Genomic DNA, 16,812 nt, shown 5'->3' with positions numbered 1-16,812 from the left:
CATTTTGGGGTTCATGACGTCGCTCAAGGGGAAACGAGAAAACTCAAAGCCCGTTGATCAGTCGAAACAACATCAAACTCGAGACAACCGAGGCAACTTTCACAAAAGCCAAGACACGGATGGGCTTTGTCTATTAATAGTTACATCGCATCCAACATTGGCCTGTTGTTCATCATGACCCAACAGCATTGACGACTCCAATAGTCTAGGAACGAATCGAATATTCAACACCTAGTTCTTTCTCAACACCTCAAAAGCTCTCCCAATGCCTCTATTAAATAAATAGTTGAAAAAAAGCCTGTGACCAACCTAACGAACCTCTTCGCAAACCAGATCACGCCCCGCAAACATCGAAATGAGATTAATTGATGCATGTTATATGCCTATTATTTTGCAGCTTCCGGATCCTCACCCTAAATAATACTTCCATGTACATCAATTCCTCTTGACATCGGCCTCGCCCCTGTAGTAAAGTTGACTACTTTCCTTCCCTCCTCGCTATGTCTCCAAATATTCCTCTGGCGAATCTTGACAGCCCAGCAGAGGGAAGTTAGCATTATAAGGAATGCGATCCCTATGCCCAAAAGGGCCGACAGGCTCGCCAAAATGTCGATTTTCGAATCAAAGGCACGAGAGAAGGGGTTTGGAAGTAATGCGGCGAGGAATGTCGCGGGGAGGAATACAAGAGTGACGATTGTGAGAGAAGCTAAATCTCTGCTGCCTGTCTTGGCGCTCTTGGCTATGCGGCTGCTCGCGCTCGTCATTGCAACACTCATTTTGGCCTCTGTCTCTAATAAGAGAACATCCAACTTAAAGGGGGAAAGAAAACAATCAGCAAAATAATCCACACATTTCTGGTCTTTGTGAGAAGAAACCTACTGCTTTGGCCTGGATTTCGAGCCGGTCCTTGGTGTCCTGAGCGTAGCTCTCGATACCAGCCAGTCGCGCCTTGATGAAACCTATTCGCCTCTCGATTGACTGATGAAGTTTTACCATCGACGCCTTGTCCTCGAGCGGCAGTTCGTCCCAGAAAAGACCCAACGAAGTCTTCACACTCTCCAAGACTTGTTTCCATGTTTCCGGCCGCTCCCACAGCATATGGCCACGGGCATCGGCTAACATGCAAGAGATCCCGTTGATATCGGCATTCTTGGCCGAACGGCCTTCATAGCGCCCGCTCGGCTTCCTAGACCACCCGCTCAAGCTGTTCTCTATAGCTTGAAGGCTATCGCGGACCCGCCGTTGGACCTCTTCCATGTTGGTACATAGCTCGCGGTTCAACACTAGGAGGGGAAGCAAGAATGGATGGGCGGTGGGCTCGGCACAGGGCAGCAGCTCTTCGACCAGATGTTTGAGGTCAGTTGACGCCGCAGCCTTTACGTATCCCGACGTAATATGGGTCTTGAAAGAATAGGAAAGCGTCATTTCCCAGTTTTGCGCGGCACCGCGATGTTGGGAGTCCGATTTCCGAAGCACAAACTCTACAGGACGAAAGCCCCGATCGATTTTCCCGTTAGCTCCCGCTCTTCAACAACTTCAACTACTCGCCAGTATGTGGGAATTCTGCAGGCTAGGGCCCGATCATGTGTGCGGGTGACAAGACTTACGGAAATATCGATCCCCAACTTCGCCCACGACGTCGAACCAGAAGAACGACCCCACAATGCTAGATGTCTCGATGGCCCATCGAGGAAGTCGCATGTCGTCAACTAGGAACTCGTACGCGTTATTCGATAGTGATATCGTCTAGGGGGAGAAGGCATTCGGATCCTGAGCGTCGATGTGGAGACTGCATCACGGTAGGCAGGCGGGTCAGAATCCCTCTCCAAGCAAAGTAAGTACAATTTGATGTGAGGTCTCAGCATTTCCCGCGATTGATGTACATCAAGGGTTAGAGAAAAGAGTGAAGTGAGCTTACAGCAGCCTCAAACCGTTCGAGAGAAGGGCTTCATGCCGTGGCGCAAATATACCCTGGATATAAACGTTTCAGTCAGTCTGGCGGTGGACGCCAAAAAACACTGAGGTCGTGTGATAGAACATGGACGGGAATATCGTACGCTTCTGCTTAGAAACTTATTGTACGCGTTGTCGGCCAACGCGTCGAATTTCCGAGTGTTCAGGCGGCTGTCCTGTTTCGTTGTGTAAGACTCAACATCAGCAACACAGACGGACTGGGCCTCACGTACCGAGTAGTTTAGGATCTCCACGAAATGCATCGATTCTAGCGTGGTTTGACATGAAGTCAGACGACGCTTGAAGAACAACTCGTCCATGCGGTTCGTCATCGTCGTCGTCAAAATCTCCAAAGAGAAAGCGAGGTATAAGGGACTGGAGAACTTAGTAGATGAGGATTAAAGCGAGAGGGAAGCGAATACAGGTGCAGCATATAGAGGAAAAACGCAAACGCAAACGCAAACGCAAACGCAAACGCAAACGGAATTACTCGTTGGATTTTGATCCGAGACGAAGACGAGGCGACGGGACCGATTGGCCCTCGATGATTGCAACATATGCATCACCGCCACAAATCGTTGCTCTCAAGCCTCTGCCCGCAGGAGGCCGCTCACTTGTACGCCGGACAGCCTTGGACAAACATGGGCACAGGTAGCTGGTGCGGGATCTCCCTGTTAGCTACAGGACCATGCGTGTTAGATGTTTCTCCCGCCACGATACCAACTCACATCCCATCTACCATCTTCCCACAGTTCGCCCGGTACCTTTCTCTTCCGATCCTCCACATTGAAAAGAATGCGTCTTCTTGACACAGCTACCCTCCAGATTCGAGAATTTTCATCCTTGGAGATACCCCCCTACTGTATCCTCTCCCATACGTGGGAACACGACGAGGTCTCTTTCTGGGAATGGGAAAGGCACCAGGAGCAGCCTCGCACCCGCGAAAAAGCCGGCTTCAAGAAAATCGTGAGTTTCTGCGAGGTCGCTCGTCAACATGGGATAAGGTGGGCATGGGCCGACACATGCTGCATCGACAAGTCAAGCTCCGCCGAGCTGACGGAAGCCATCAATTCCATGTTTTCGTGGTACGGAGACGCCGTTGTTTGTTTCACGTACCTCAGCGACTTTGGAGGCGAGTCGAAAGCAAGCTTCGGGACTGAGGGCTTCGAGTGTCGCTGGTTCACTCGCGGATGGACGCTGCAGGAGCTCCTGGCACCCGAGAATGTCGTCTTCTGCAACCGTGACTGGAAAGACTTCGGGACGAAAAAGTCCCTGGCCCCCACCCTGGCGGAAATCACGAATACCGACGTCAAGCTGCTGCGGGGCGAGCGCGGCATTTTCGATTACAGCGTTGCTCAGCGCATGAGCTGGGCGGCTCTGCGGAAGACGACGCGTGTCGAGGACGTTGCGTATTGCTTGCTGGGCATTTTCGACGTTTACATGCCACTACTCTATGGCGAGGGAGGCCGGGCGTTCGCACGACTTCAGCAAGAAATACTGAGACATCACGCCGACCAGAGCCTGCTCGCATGGAAGGCATTGCCCGAAGTCTTCTCCGGCGAAGCGGCGACGAATGCCCGAGGCGTGCTGGCCCAATCCCCCTTCGATTTTCGCGATTCGTCCCGGATTGTCCCGGCCCGGCTCCCCGAACAACTCCCAAAGGACGGCGATATCACGGTGACGACCAAGGGGTTGCTTCTGCGCGTCCAACTGCGGGTCACCGGGGGCCGAACTCTGGGTGTCTTGAATTGTTCATCCACCGACCACCCACGCAGCAGGGTCGCCATCTTTCTCAAACCGATGGGCGAGGACGACACAGCACCATCGAAAAATCTCTTCCGGCGAGAATCACCCGCGCTTCTAAGAAACGTGGAGACCTCGGACAACGCGAGCAACTTTACCGAAGTCCTTATCGGACCGGTTTGGGTGAGCCCGTCCGAGCCCGCCACAAGGTTCCAACAGATTGACATCTCAGTCCACCAACACTTCGGAATCCACAAATGCTCTCTTCAGAAGTCGAAGTTCACAGTGTCTCGGGACAGATCTCAAAGACTCATGACTTACATTTACCGAATGGATTCCGGGACGGCCTTTGCCGTGAAGGCGCAGTGGGCGGAGTTTGGGGCGAAGGTGGCCGCCAAGGCGGAGATGAAGTGCACCGACGAGGAAAATCTTCAACAATGGGCTGCCGAATTCATCGACGCAACCAGCGACGAGGCTGAGGTGGTGATACACGCGGAATATCCCTTCCTCAGGGCTTGGGCGACCATTCGCTATGGTGTTCAGGATAACGCGAGCCAAGGCCACAGTCTCAATCTGGTTTTGCGCGTTGGTCTAGATGACGGCAACACGTCCCAGTCTGATCATTAGCATTGATTTGTCTATTTGTTTTGGGTAAACTAAGGTAAGTATCTTGTTCGCCACCCCGTTCAACTCCGGCGCCATATGAACAGCTCAGAAACAGCCAGTTCGGATGCATTCATTGAAAATGAGAGTGTGGTTTCAATCTAACCCATGTCAACTCAATGCTTCAATGTTGTATTAACTACCTTTGTAGCGAGCCTTCACTCATATCCCTAAACACCACCGAAACGAGGCCTCTACAACCGTAAAGTACCACGCTCGGCTTCACGATATCTCAAGGGGAAGTGAGAAAACTCAAGTACATTGATCGATCAAATATGACATCGGACTTGAGACAGTCGATGAAACCTTATAAAGTCGAGACACGGATAGGTGTTGTCTATTAATAGCTACATAGCATAGTATCCAATGTTGGACCGTTGTTCATCCTGGCCCAATGTTGACGACCCCCAGCAGTCTAGGAACAGATCAATATCAAATCCAGTTAAATCTCAACACCTCAAAAAGCTCTCAATGCCTCTATTAAATAGTTGAAAAAGAAAAGCCTGTATACTCTCTCTCTCTGTGACTCTGCGGGAAAATGTATTGGAATGGGATCCCTTTCACTTCGTTTCAAACTTTCGTCCAAGTTGCAACATGAACCAAATACTCCCCTCCTCCGTAATCCGTGAAAAGAACAACACTAGAAACAATGCAATTGAGGAAGTGTAAAATACCAAGGTATCAGAAATGAAGAGTTTGGGCCGGAGATATCGTATTAGAAGAAGAGACGACGCAAAAAACAAAACCGCAAACGGAAAATAGCCTTCCCCTTCGTCTCGTTAGGCGGGAAAGTAGGAAAGAGAGAAAAAAATCAAGGGAAAACGAAAAGAACCAAGCCAGAAGTCCAGATACAACAAACACAGCATGAGGCACAATACGTCCAGGTACGCCAGAAAACGCCACAGCTGTGTTCCCTCCGGAAGGTGAAAATAAAAAAACGTTCCGTTGCCTCCTGTTCGGTCTGGCCGCATTCTATGGCCCTGTGAGATGAGAATTTCAATGTTACGCCGCCAATCTGTGCAAATCCAACCTCCTCTTTCTTTTGCCTTCTCCTCTATCTCCCTTTCACCAAGAGGGGCTCGAGACTCGAGACTCGCCTGTGATGAACTAGACCTTATAACTCAGGTTCAGGCCAGCTAGGCGAGGCTATTATTATTACTCATCGATCATCGCCAGACCTGGCCTTTCCACGCCTTCGGAAAATGTCCATTACCCTGCGTGCGGCTCCGCTAGAGCCCTTGTGGCCGCCGGGATAGTCATCGTACGCATCGGCAAATCGCTTGTTCTTCTGAAGTACCTTGCCGCCCTTGGCTCCGGCGCCAAATCGTCGTCCGTCGAAGCCTTCTGACTCCGAGAAGCCGCCCTGGTAAGGGGACCCGACACCCTGGGCGTTATTTTGGTTACGGTGGATATCAATGGATGATTCGGATCCCGTGTTGAGGACTGACGAGTGCTGCTGGATGTAGGGAGGGATGGCATTAGGTCGTCGGTCGTACTGCTCTGGGATATAGCGTGGGTTCTGAACCGGGGCTTGAGCATGCGAGGAGGCCGAGACTTGGCCTTGCGATTGGTTTCGGTAAGCCGCCTCGGTCGCCGCAGACTCCGGTTGACGCTTCGCTAGCATCTCGTTATAGATGGGCGTGTTGGGCTGTGCTCCTCCGGTCTCCGCCTGGCCTTGGCGATCCGGGCCATGGTGAATCGGGAGAGATTGCTGCGAATTGCGATCGGACCCGAGTCCGATAGCTCGGGTAAGAGATGGAATAAGCGAAAACCTCCGCGATTGCTTCTCCTGTGAATGATGCGAGCCGTTGATGCTGCCGCTGCGCTTCTTGCCAAGGCCAAGCGAGAATGACCTTCGCGACTGCCTCGAATCCATCGACTGCCGCACCTCTTCGCCGCCTACAGCCATCGAATTGGCCATGCTGATAGGAGGGTATTTCCTGTTATTCTTCTCTGGCCCAGAGGATGTCGCTGGGGCACCAAGCGCCGTAGCAGTGTCCGTTCGCTTGCGGCTCTTGCCGAAGAGCGAACCGCTACGTCCGAGCAACTTCGAGCTGATCTCCCCGATGGTACTAGATCTCTTGTGTCCCTTGACCTCACTTGTCTGGGGCGGTGCGCCCTCGGTGAATCCAGACACCCTAGCAAATTTCGATGGAACGCTCGGTCGGCCGACACCCTCTACGTCATCGCCACCGGCCGAAGCTGGCTGCTGGATGCGTCCATGAACATTTGTTCCAGCAACCGCGGGAGGCGCCGGTTGCCCATACGTATTTCGTCCACCCGCTGTAAACCCAAGCGAGGCTGCCGACTGGATAGAACCTTGCGTCTGTGGACGTGCTGAACCATGACCATGATCCACGGCAGCATTTGCCGTGTAGATGTCGTCCGATCGGGGATCGCGGGGAGGTCGCGTTGGGGCCACGCCGGCCTGCTGTCGGTGTGAGCTTGGGGGTCCTCCCCTCGAGGATGTAGGCTTGGAGTACGCGTCTCGGGATACGGGCGGATCGCGTGGGAGTGGCTTGTCCTTGGACGAGGAAGCATTGGCTTGGGCCGCATCTGCGGTCGGCTGCGCACGAGTCTTGCTCGAAACAATGTATTCGCCGCGCTGAGTCTGGGTTGTGGGCGCAACATACTCGACTTGCACCGTACGACGCTTGGCATCCTTCTGAGCCTTGGCTGCCGCCGCTGCCGCGTCGTCTGTATCGATATGACCGTGCTTGGGAGTCAAGCCACCAACAGTGGAAGCAGCAGCAGATGTCTTGGGTTTTGCCGCTTCGCGCAGGGAAGCGCTCCTTGCGATTCCCGGGGCGTCGGCTTCCTCCTCGGCTGGTACTGTCGTATTTTTGATGTCGTCGGGGGTTGTCGTGCTGCTCGTGATGATCCTGACGACGTGGGCGTACTCGCTCAACCAGCTATGACGCGCCACCTCGAAGAGGTCCGCCCGTCTTCGGGGGTTGGCAACAAGTATTCGCTTGAGAAGATCACGGGCGTGTGGGGACACGTATTCGGGGAAGGTAAGAGGTGTGTTGACGATGTATTTGTACAAGAGGTTGATGTTATCTCCCTCTGGGTTGGCCGGATCGTCGTCAAAAGGAAGATATCCCGCAAGCATGGCATACTGAGATGAATCATAGAGGTTAGCATAAGCTCATGTGCCAGCATCATGGGAGAGAGTGAAGAGACAGAGAAAAAGAACCAAGACTTACCAAGATGACACCGCAGCTCCACACGTCAACTTTCCTGCCGGTATACAAGGAATCACTGACCACGAGCTCAGGGGCAGCGTAGCAGGGACTACCACAGCTCGTCTGCATCAAATCACCCCGGCGAGTCCCGTTGCCCTTAATCTTATCCAGGCCCAGCCTCTTCACAAACTCCCGGTCACTCAGGTTCAACTCTTCCTCTTCGGTGAGTTCGTCTTTGGGGTCGAAGATGTTTGCAAAGCCAAAATCGGTGATGATGATATTTCGATGGCGGTCGAGCAAGAGGTTCTCCAGCTTCAGGTCCCGGTGCACGATGCCCTTCTTGTGAAGGTAGCCCACGCCCGAGATGAGCTGGGCAAATAACCTCCGCGCAGCGTTGTCCTTGAGATACCGATGGTTCAAAATGTAATCAAACAGTTCGCCTCCGGAAGCGTACTCGAGCACGATACCTATTCGTGTGTCGTCGCCGATCATATCATGGAGGTGGACGATGTTGGGATGGGTCAGTCCCCGAAGGATATTGACCTCTCGGTGAATCTTTGCTAATCTCGAAGGGTTGTTGCCGAGGCTTTCTTTTTTGATAATTTTGATGGCGACCTAGGAGACATGATAGTTAGTAAAAGTCTGCCCATCAGGAACGCCGAAAATCTAAAGCAGCGGCAGTCGACGAGACTGTTGGAAGCAACTCACCTGAACTCTGTCATCCTGCTTCCAACCGAGTCGCACTTTGCCAAACTCTCCCTCGCCGATAACATTTCCCAGAATATAGTCGCCAAATTTTGTGTTCTTATCACGCTTGTTTGAGCGCCCATCGTGTCGACTCCGCCCTCCACGACGTGACTGATCGGCATAGTCACCCATCGCGACAACGGGGGGAGGAGCCGCTTCGTCGTAGGTTTCCGTTGCATCGGGCTGTTCTTGGGATGCAGCTGGTTTTGAAGGGATCGTGACTATGGCGCCGGTACGGCCGTCGCGATTACTGCTTACGCGCTCAGGAGGTTCCTCGGCCATCTGTTGATGTCTCCGGCGGCTTGACGATCCCCTCGATTCTTCGGCGGGATCGGCGCCACCGTTGCCGTTGGCAGCGCGAGAGGATTCACCGTGACGACCGTTCCTAGGGGATGCGGTTGCACGGTCATTCGGCGCCGTGGCCCGTTTTTGGCTTTCGGAGGCGCCGGGAGGGTTAGATGAAGAGGTTCGCGGGGGGGCAACAGGAGCCGCGTTTCGTTTTCGGTCGGAGCCACCTTGGGACTGGTAGTCTGCAACTGCCGCATTGGCGACAGCAGCACGCGACGCCATCATCGGGGAGTCAAGCGCCGATTGGGAGTGATTGGGGGAAACTGTCACGTTTGCCGCGCCAGCTCCGGGATTGTTGCCACTACGGGCACGAGAAGGTCGTTTCGAAGATGAAGGTGAAGCAGAGGATACGGTTTGCTGATTTGCATTGTAGACCTCCCGAGAATGGGTGGGCATGTAATGATGACTCGCGGTCGAGGCTGGGATCAATGGTGGAGACGCAAGGCTCGCCGGTTGATGAGGCGTTTGCAGAGCTGTGGACATCCTCCTTCAGGAATTATCGCGTCCTTACGGCTCCCTCGAGACGTGAATGTTAATCTGATCTGCCGGGCTGGCGGTTCTCCAAATCTCGTGATGGATTTGCCGTGACGGATTCGTTTGGAAATGTCGTTCCTCTCGCAAAAGGGGGGAAGTAAGGGTTCGAAAGTAGATAGAGAGCTCGGCGATGGACCTAGGGAAAATGGCAACCAACTTCCCCGATTGATCAAGACTCAAGTCTACCTTCGTCAAGCAACAAGAGTGTGCAGATGGAAATTATTGTTCGGATATGCAGTCTTCTTGATACTGTGGAATAGGAGAGGAATCCCCAGTCAGTTTTCGTTCGTGCTGCGAGCTTTCGATTGAGAATCAAGCACTGCAGTGCTTGATAAAAGAAAAGGCCACGCGGAGATGAAGGGGCTGATGGAAAACTCATACCAATCAGATTGAATGACCTATACCATGGTGCGGACTATTTCTTTGGCTGGGACGAGTCCACGCTGATACCTCGTGAGTTCGGGCACTAGAGGAAGGGGGGAAAGCCTGTCGGGGGATTTCTGGCGAGCCTCCACGCGAATTGAGGCAAGGAGGAACGTTGAAATGAACCTTGCCGGACGTCCAAGGTCTAGGGAAGGCCGAAAAAGGAAAGCGATAAAATATCGACAAGACCGGAGGGCGAAAGGTCGACTCGAAAATTTGCTTCGCGTACGGTCTCCTAGGATCTTCCCCAAGCTCGAGCTGCAGATTTGGCGATTCAGTCGATTGTGGCTGGGGTGCTAGGGGTCTGGGGGAGGATCAGCGAGCGTCGCAGATGGTGTCGTGTTGTCGGCGGTGAGAAATGGCGGGAGGTGATAGGGTAATAGTGGCGCGGTTCTTTCACTTCTGTGGAGGCAGGTCGCGTTCGACGCCAACTGCAGATGCGAACGGTTTGAATGTGCTGATTTGCCGTGGCTGTTCGAAATGCCTCGTTCCAAACGATGCGAAATGACGAGAAAAAGCAGGAAATGAGCCGGAAAAGGGCGCTCACAGAATCCAACTCTCTCCACCAAACCGGAATTTGATGGGGAAAGGGAAGATAATTTCGACCTGGGACGCCGAGCAGACCTGGAGATTATAGGACAGGGAGCCCGAGGAAGAGTGTGTGAGGACAGGAGAAAGGAGCGGAAATGGGCAGGAGTGGAATCGGCCCAGTCAGCGACGACAATGATTGCCCAGGAGCATCCAATTGGAGAGGGGAGGGAGAAGCAGGACTGGGAGAAGCACCATTCTGCGCATTGGGCATTTGATTTGGGACACTGCACAATCAGGAATTGATGCACCGTTCACACTGACCAGACGGTGGGTGTTCTCGGTCCCAAGCCTGGCCTGGACTGGACAGTTGCTGAAATTGAGAGCCCGTCAGCGAGGTGGCACTGAAGCGGCAAACGAGATTGGACCTGCTCGGCCATGGGATAAAAGGGACTGGCGGCTTGGATGTGGTGGACCCGTGGACCCGTCCAAGAGCGATATTCCAGAGACTTTCCTAGTGCGATACTGTCCAGTGATTATTTAGCAGCGCATGTTTTGGAGCTACCTTGTACCTTCCAATTGTCATGCATGGAGGTGAGTACATTGTACTCAGTACGACATGAACCCTGGGCACTTTCCCTCCCTGCACGCCGGGTGGTACCTTGTCGGACGTACGTCGAGCAAGTACGAATCTTGTACCGCTCAAGGTTCCTCCACGAAGGACTTCACTTTACCTTGGGGTCCCCTGCTCTGTCTCATACCAAGAGGAGGGTTCAATTGGTCTAGAAGGGATCGAGAATGTAACTGGTACGAAATCTGTAGGTTGGAAATTGTCATTTTGGTAGGTATTCTATACAGTTCCCCTTTCGTCACCTTCATTTTCTACCAACTTCGTATGCAGCCTTCCTCGGGGGTACCGACAGCAACGCAAAATAAGAACAAGGGAACCATGGGGACCTGCCATCGGGACTACGAAGTAGCATCATAGCATGCAAAGGGACTCGTCCTTTAATTCCTCTGCGGTATTATATTCTTATATTAGGCCAAGCGGAGGGGATAGAACTGAGTCCATTATTATGGTGATGCTGCCCGTAGGCAGCGGAAGGTTGTGATTTTCAGACGTCTGATGAGATCGGCTGATACAATTGATAAAGTCCACAGGGACGCTGCGCTGCGAGGTTTTTACGTTCTACTTCGTTGCTTGGGCTATCAGAAAAAGGAATCGAAAGGCAATTTAAGTTGAATTAATGGGTCTCATAGCTGAATCTGGGTGCTCTCTACGTATGGACTTCGTAATAATCAACTAAGAAAGAAGACGCGTGGGGTAAGGCGCGTCAGAGGACCTGAAGCCACATGGAGGGAAGGAACAGGCAGGTACAGAGTATGGCGGTGCCTGACAGAGATATTGAGGTGTTTCTCCCACCCCTTCCACCCTTCCCTACATCAATTGTAAACTGGAGTGTTCATGTCCAGAAAGTCAATGGTGCCTAGCTGAACCGGTTCGGTTGCCGAATGTAGCAAGGGTAGGGACACATAACATGGGACTTGAGGACGGGGTACAAGGTTATTCTTGCGTTCACCCACCTCTAGAAAGTACCTTATACTCTCCTGTTGCAAAATCGGAAGGAGCTATGGATCGATCAATCAATTAAAATACATTTGACATTTGATCAAATTCTGAAGCGAAGCATGTGCCTCGAATATTTCGTACGGTTCCATTATCGGAATCGGAAATAGCACCTTGAGATTTGCTTGGGGGAAAGGAAGGAAGGAACGGATACGCCTCGGTTTCTCCCATCTATAACCTACTTTATATTAACAACTTCGATAGCTCGTGCCACTGTTTCAAACCCTCCACTGTTCCTTCGATTTATGGCGTGAGATGGGCTGAAGCTGGCTACCTTCTGGCGGGTCCTCAATCATATTTGGACGCGAGACCTGGGAACAATCTCCACGTCCACTTCTTTGTATGATCCGACGCATCGCAGAAATCTGGGGATCCCAAGTGTATGATGCCTTATTATCCGCCCTTCCCGTTGTCCCAGTTCGACTTTTGCGAAACTGTCGTTCAGATCACGGAATGGCTTTATCAACGTCTGCCTTTGCCAACCTTATCCTTAGCAACCTGTAACTCAGGCTGGATCAATGCGGTTGCGGCGGCTCACTTACACTGACTTTTGGACTTGCGAGCAAGCTTCCAACGGCGATGCCCACCGCTAGTAGAGAATACCCACCTATCCTCAATAGGTTGCGTATCCTCTAGGTAAGTACTCACACAGCCAGTGGTCTCAGTGATGCCACCGCTCTGCGAGGAACACAGCGTCTCAAACCTACGTGGAAAAGGAGAACCTTTCGTTTTTCTGACAAGACACTCGCATTTTACATGAAGCAAGACATGACTAGCTTAGGAAGAAACCAGTCCAGACTGACAGGGCAGATTGTCTAAGACGTTGCAAACTCCTAATAGTCAGGATCTGCCTGACACGCAGACTACAGGTATTCCACCAACACGTTCTGCGGCTGGAAAGTTGGAGCGCCAAGCCATCAAATTCTCAACATTTCCCGACCTCTGACTGCCACTGCGGCATACACACGGACGGCTCAAGTCTGGCGGAGAACGTGTTCCCAGGCGCACTTCGTCTGTTTGCTAAGACATGGCACATGGCTCCTACAAAACGTGCACCGCGACACAGCAAGTCCAACCGAGGTCAGAGCCAAGAGACTTCTCTCCACGACGATGTATTCGAGAGAGCTATCAGGATGGCGAAGGAGGGTCGGGCCCCAATAGCCACGACGTCGGAGATACAGTCTCATTTTACCCAACATCATGAGTTCTTTCCGCCCGCTACACCCCCGCACCGAATTCCCGGTCCTGTTCCTTTTCGTCCCAAGTGGCTAGCCTTCCGGCGTTACAGCGAAGCGAGAGGGAACAGGCGAGTACGCAGTTACTGGACACAAGTATAGGCTTGGGGTTACGATGACGATCAAGCCGTAAATCTATTGATCCTTCGAGAATACCGAACTTCCGGCAGGTTACATCGCTCGCGAATGCTGAACAGCGAATTTCAATTCTCGCTACGAACTATACACGAGTGGACACCGGTCACCATCGCGGCCTCACTGATTACATTTTTGGCCCCGTTTTGAACCTCGTAAACACATCTTTTAATGTCGCGGATTCTTGGGCCTGTTGAAGTTTCACCAACACAACACTATGATCCAGTTTCCATGTCTATGCATCCCTCTTCCCGATTCTGGGACAACTGCCACTATCATGACCATGGTTGCGGTGCATAGATGATATGCAGTTGAGGCCATCTGGCATTTTTATATCTGGAGCACAACAAGAGCTTTCTGGTTGGTGACAGACAACTGAGGTATTATTGAAGTGGGCCATCCAAGGCGCGACCTTTTTTCTCAAGGCATAAACTTCATCAAACGAACCTCCACTCTGGTCCGGTTTGTTTACCACAGCTCTCCAACCAAAACGACGAAGCCGTCTGCAGTCATCGTTCCGTGCTCCTCCAACCCCCAGATCTTCTTTGCATTGAAGGGAGAACAAACTCTTGGCCCCCGTCTTCATCGAACCAGCTCACACAGTCGTTTGTTGATGTCTTGCTCATTTCTTGTTTTACACACCACACCTATCACCTTCAGGCTTCTTCCCTGTTTCTCTCTTGCATATTTTTTCCCTCTATTTTTGTTCCACATTTTCTCTTTTATTTTTCCCCTCTTCCCTGTGCCAGTTGCTTTACCACGGCTCTTTGAGTTTCCGTCGAGTCACGAACGCGACGCGTCACTTCACCTCAATTTATTCTCATCCGAATGCCAAAATTGCATCACCAATCTAGGAAGATCTATCATTGAACTTTTTCCCTTCCCTCCCTCCCCGTTCCGCTCCGACCCCAAACATGCTTGATCCTGATCTCCCATACATGTGGACATCGTAGATGTACATGGTGATCAGTGAAGGCAAGGGAGACTTAGATCGGAGCAGATCGTCATTTTGCCATCCCCCGCCTAGGACCCTTGCTTGAAACACTGGCAAAAACCTCATCTGATGCCAAAGGCTCGGATGACTTCATTCCACACAGCCCTATGCCTGGACCCTTTTAAAGCCGCCGTCGTGATTTCCTAAGCCCGCATGGGAAGCTGGGTAATCGCCTGGCCCTCCTCTACTCTTTAGCCTTCGCTTGGCTGTAAAACTTGCACCGCCAGTTTTTTGAGTCTTGTACTTCGTATGTAGGTACATGTTGTGGATCAGCATCGACGAGTGTCGTTGGAGGACATGCGCTAGAGCCTAGCTAGCATTGACGCCGGAGATTGTCCCGACTAGAATTCATGCAGGGATCAGCCTAAGTCCCAACTCCCGTCCAACTCTGCGCACTAAAACAGAATTTTGTTTTCTCATTCTTAGCCAGTGCCACTGGTATAAGGATGTGCACCCTTTTCCTCAGTGTATGATTCCGCAATGCGTTCCTGAGTAACACAACCCTTGGGCGAGCATTCCGTGGTGAATGCCCCAGAGAGCCAACTATAGTGTCTAAATTGGCCACTCTACAACATTGCGAGGGTTCCCCCCCCCCCCCCCCACCCTTTTTTTTTTTTTTTTTTTTTTTTACCGGCTCTACGTTTCGATGACGAGGATCACCCATTCCACATGTAACGCCGGAAACACGACGCTTCGAAGGGGTGGTGGGTATATCACAAAGACCATTAAGAATCGGGACTTTCAAACAGGACAGCAACAATGACACCCCTTTACGAAGTGCATGCTCCACATCTCTTTCTGGAGCCTCCAATATCTCCGCATCAGAGAGAACGAGAACACAACCCTGAGAATCGTTATGCTACCTAAATCCTGAATGACTTGGAGTCATCAAGGGCCACTTAAAAGAACAGAAGGTCAACGACTTGTTTAGTATTCCCGCCAGCGGAGTCACAGATCCCCCATTTCAGCTCAGGGTTCTTCATCACCCCCAGCCCGGATGAATACTCTACTCTCTTTTCGTCCAAACACTCCTTTTATGCCCTCGGACTTGGCCGTCAACTTTTCTTTTCAAGATCTGCCCTTGTCTGTCCTCCCGTTGGTTCACTCCGTCTCGCGGGGTAAGGTAATAAGATATGGCATTATGCCGGCTGCCTATTGTCGACATGGCGCGACGCCCACTGGTGTCGGTGTCGAATCGTTGTTCGACTTCATGATGTTAGGAGCCGAATGGAATCGAAGGCCACGCTAGACCCGCCTTCATCCTCGCCACGACGTAATTGGCTCCTAGTCTGTCCTGCCATACTTACGCCTTGTATAAGCAACAGATTTTACTCCCGATCCCCGTGTCCGGCGACATTTACCCGTCTACAGAAGAACCACTTCGTAGCATCAATTTCGCCTGGTTTGGATTCGGAAGTGGCGTCCACACCGACCGGGATCGCGCTGTTAATCGTCACTTTGCGCCTGTCTTTGCCTGTGGCACTTGTATATATGGTTTTGTTTGCGAGCTGGTGCGCTAAGTAGAGAAGGAGCCATTTCGTGGAATCCCTTTCTGAATCTCTCGATAACCCTGGATAACTGCAACAAACAGAAAGAAGTTCGAAAGGACAGGTCAAAGAAGGAACCAACAAGGGCTGCCCTCCCCTGAAGGGAGGCACCTTCCTGAAGCTATCCACCTAGAATAAGGAATCTGTGAGTTCTGGAGAAGATCTCGCCCTCGGACGCCGCCCGTGGCCGTAATGGTTGAAGCGATTGCCGCGTGGAAAAGACAAAAGCCCATCGCCAGGCGCCGAGGGCCTTAACCCCAAAGCATGTAGATTGACCTGAATATGCGCTTACTCGTCTGCGCACTCGGCAAGAGAACTCCTTCAGAGTATAAATACAAATTTCTAGAATATTGTTCTTTGATTATTCTCTACGATTCAGCTGTGGCTCTAAAGAGACGCACCTCCCTCCTCACTCTGAGCCTCTCTCGACACGACCTGACGCAACGATGCAGCTTCTCTGCCTCATCAATCCATCCCTCATTTTCAGGTTGTTCATGAACAGGCACTATATGAGAGGGCAGCCCCTCATTCCCCTGCACTTTACCCCACAGGCCGCACGGTATCAATGAAGTATTCCTCTGGGTCTAATCTAAATATATCCCGTGGCCGACCGGCTATATCGGGTGCCCATGACACTGCCTGGGCAAAAGCCCCCGAAAGTGCCTGTGTCTTCGCCCGGAAGCAATGAAAGAATTAATATGCACTCTGTCTTCAGCTATTCAGTCATGGATATATGTTTCCACCTCCACATTCAAGAATACGGCAACCGAGTCCTTCTCTAGCTTTTGGCTAAAGCCCAGTACCAGAACCGCCAATATTAAACTGCGGACAAACTGAATCCGTCCACTAGAGATGGCCGATTGGGTTTCTCCAAGTATTTTTTTTTTTTTAAATCGAGATCGGGTCGTCGGCCATGTGGTCATGTTTAGATGTGTATGAGGGCCTTCCTTTTAATGGGAAGGTTCCTCAGCCGCCTGTTGTTCCTCGACTTCAGGTGATTGTTCTCTCTAGATCGTGTATTCACGCTTCCTGATAGCCACCGATCCTTCTCGATTGTCATATTTATCGGTGGTGATATCGATCTTCCCGGCGCCTCTGTAGTTAACGACGAGATCGGTTGTGTAAGACGATCCTCGGGCAGCTTTCAAGC

The 16,812-nt window shown here is 51.8% G+C and overlaps 2 protein-coding genes and 1 pseudogene across 2 annotated transcripts; 1 reads left to right on the top strand and 2 right to left on the bottom strand.

The window, feature by feature from the left end:
- Window positions 1-413: 413 nt before the first annotated feature.
- On the bottom strand, window positions 414-1,425 carry SAPIO_CDS1324 (uncharacterized protein; the record flags this gene model as incomplete). Its single annotated transcript, XM_016784621.1, has 2 exons — window positions 414-809; window positions 880-1,425. 2 exons carry the CDS (start codon window positions 1,423-1,425, stop codon window positions 414-416), a joined length of 942 nt encoding a protein of 313 aa, XP_016645737.1.
- Window positions 1,426-2,748: 1,323 nt separating this feature from the next.
- SAPIO_CDS1323 lies at window positions 2,749-4,323 on the top strand (annotated as a pseudogene; the record flags this gene model as incomplete).
- A 1,195-nt stretch (window positions 4,324-5,518) lies between these two features.
- On the bottom strand, window positions 5,519-9,122 carry SAPIO_CDS1322 (uncharacterized protein; the record flags this gene model as incomplete). The annotated part of the gene is made up of 3 exons (XM_016784620.1): window positions 5,519-7,477; window positions 7,566-8,159; window positions 8,253-9,122. 3 exons carry the CDS (start codon window positions 9,120-9,122, stop codon window positions 5,519-5,521), a joined length of 3,423 nt encoding a protein of 1,140 aa, XP_016645736.1.
- Window positions 9,123-16,812: the final 7,690 nt, after the last annotated feature.

Source organism: Scedosporium apiospermum (genome assembly GCF_000732125.1).
Source record: "Scedosporium apiospermum strain IHEM 14462 chromosome Unknown SEQ_SAPIO_0055, whole genome shotgun sequence".
NCBI lineage: Eukaryota > Fungi > Ascomycota > Sordariomycetes > Microascales > Microascaceae > Scedosporium > Scedosporium apiospermum.
Note: the sequence above shows the minus strand (reverse complement) of the source record. Positions and strands in the feature narration are given on the sequence as shown.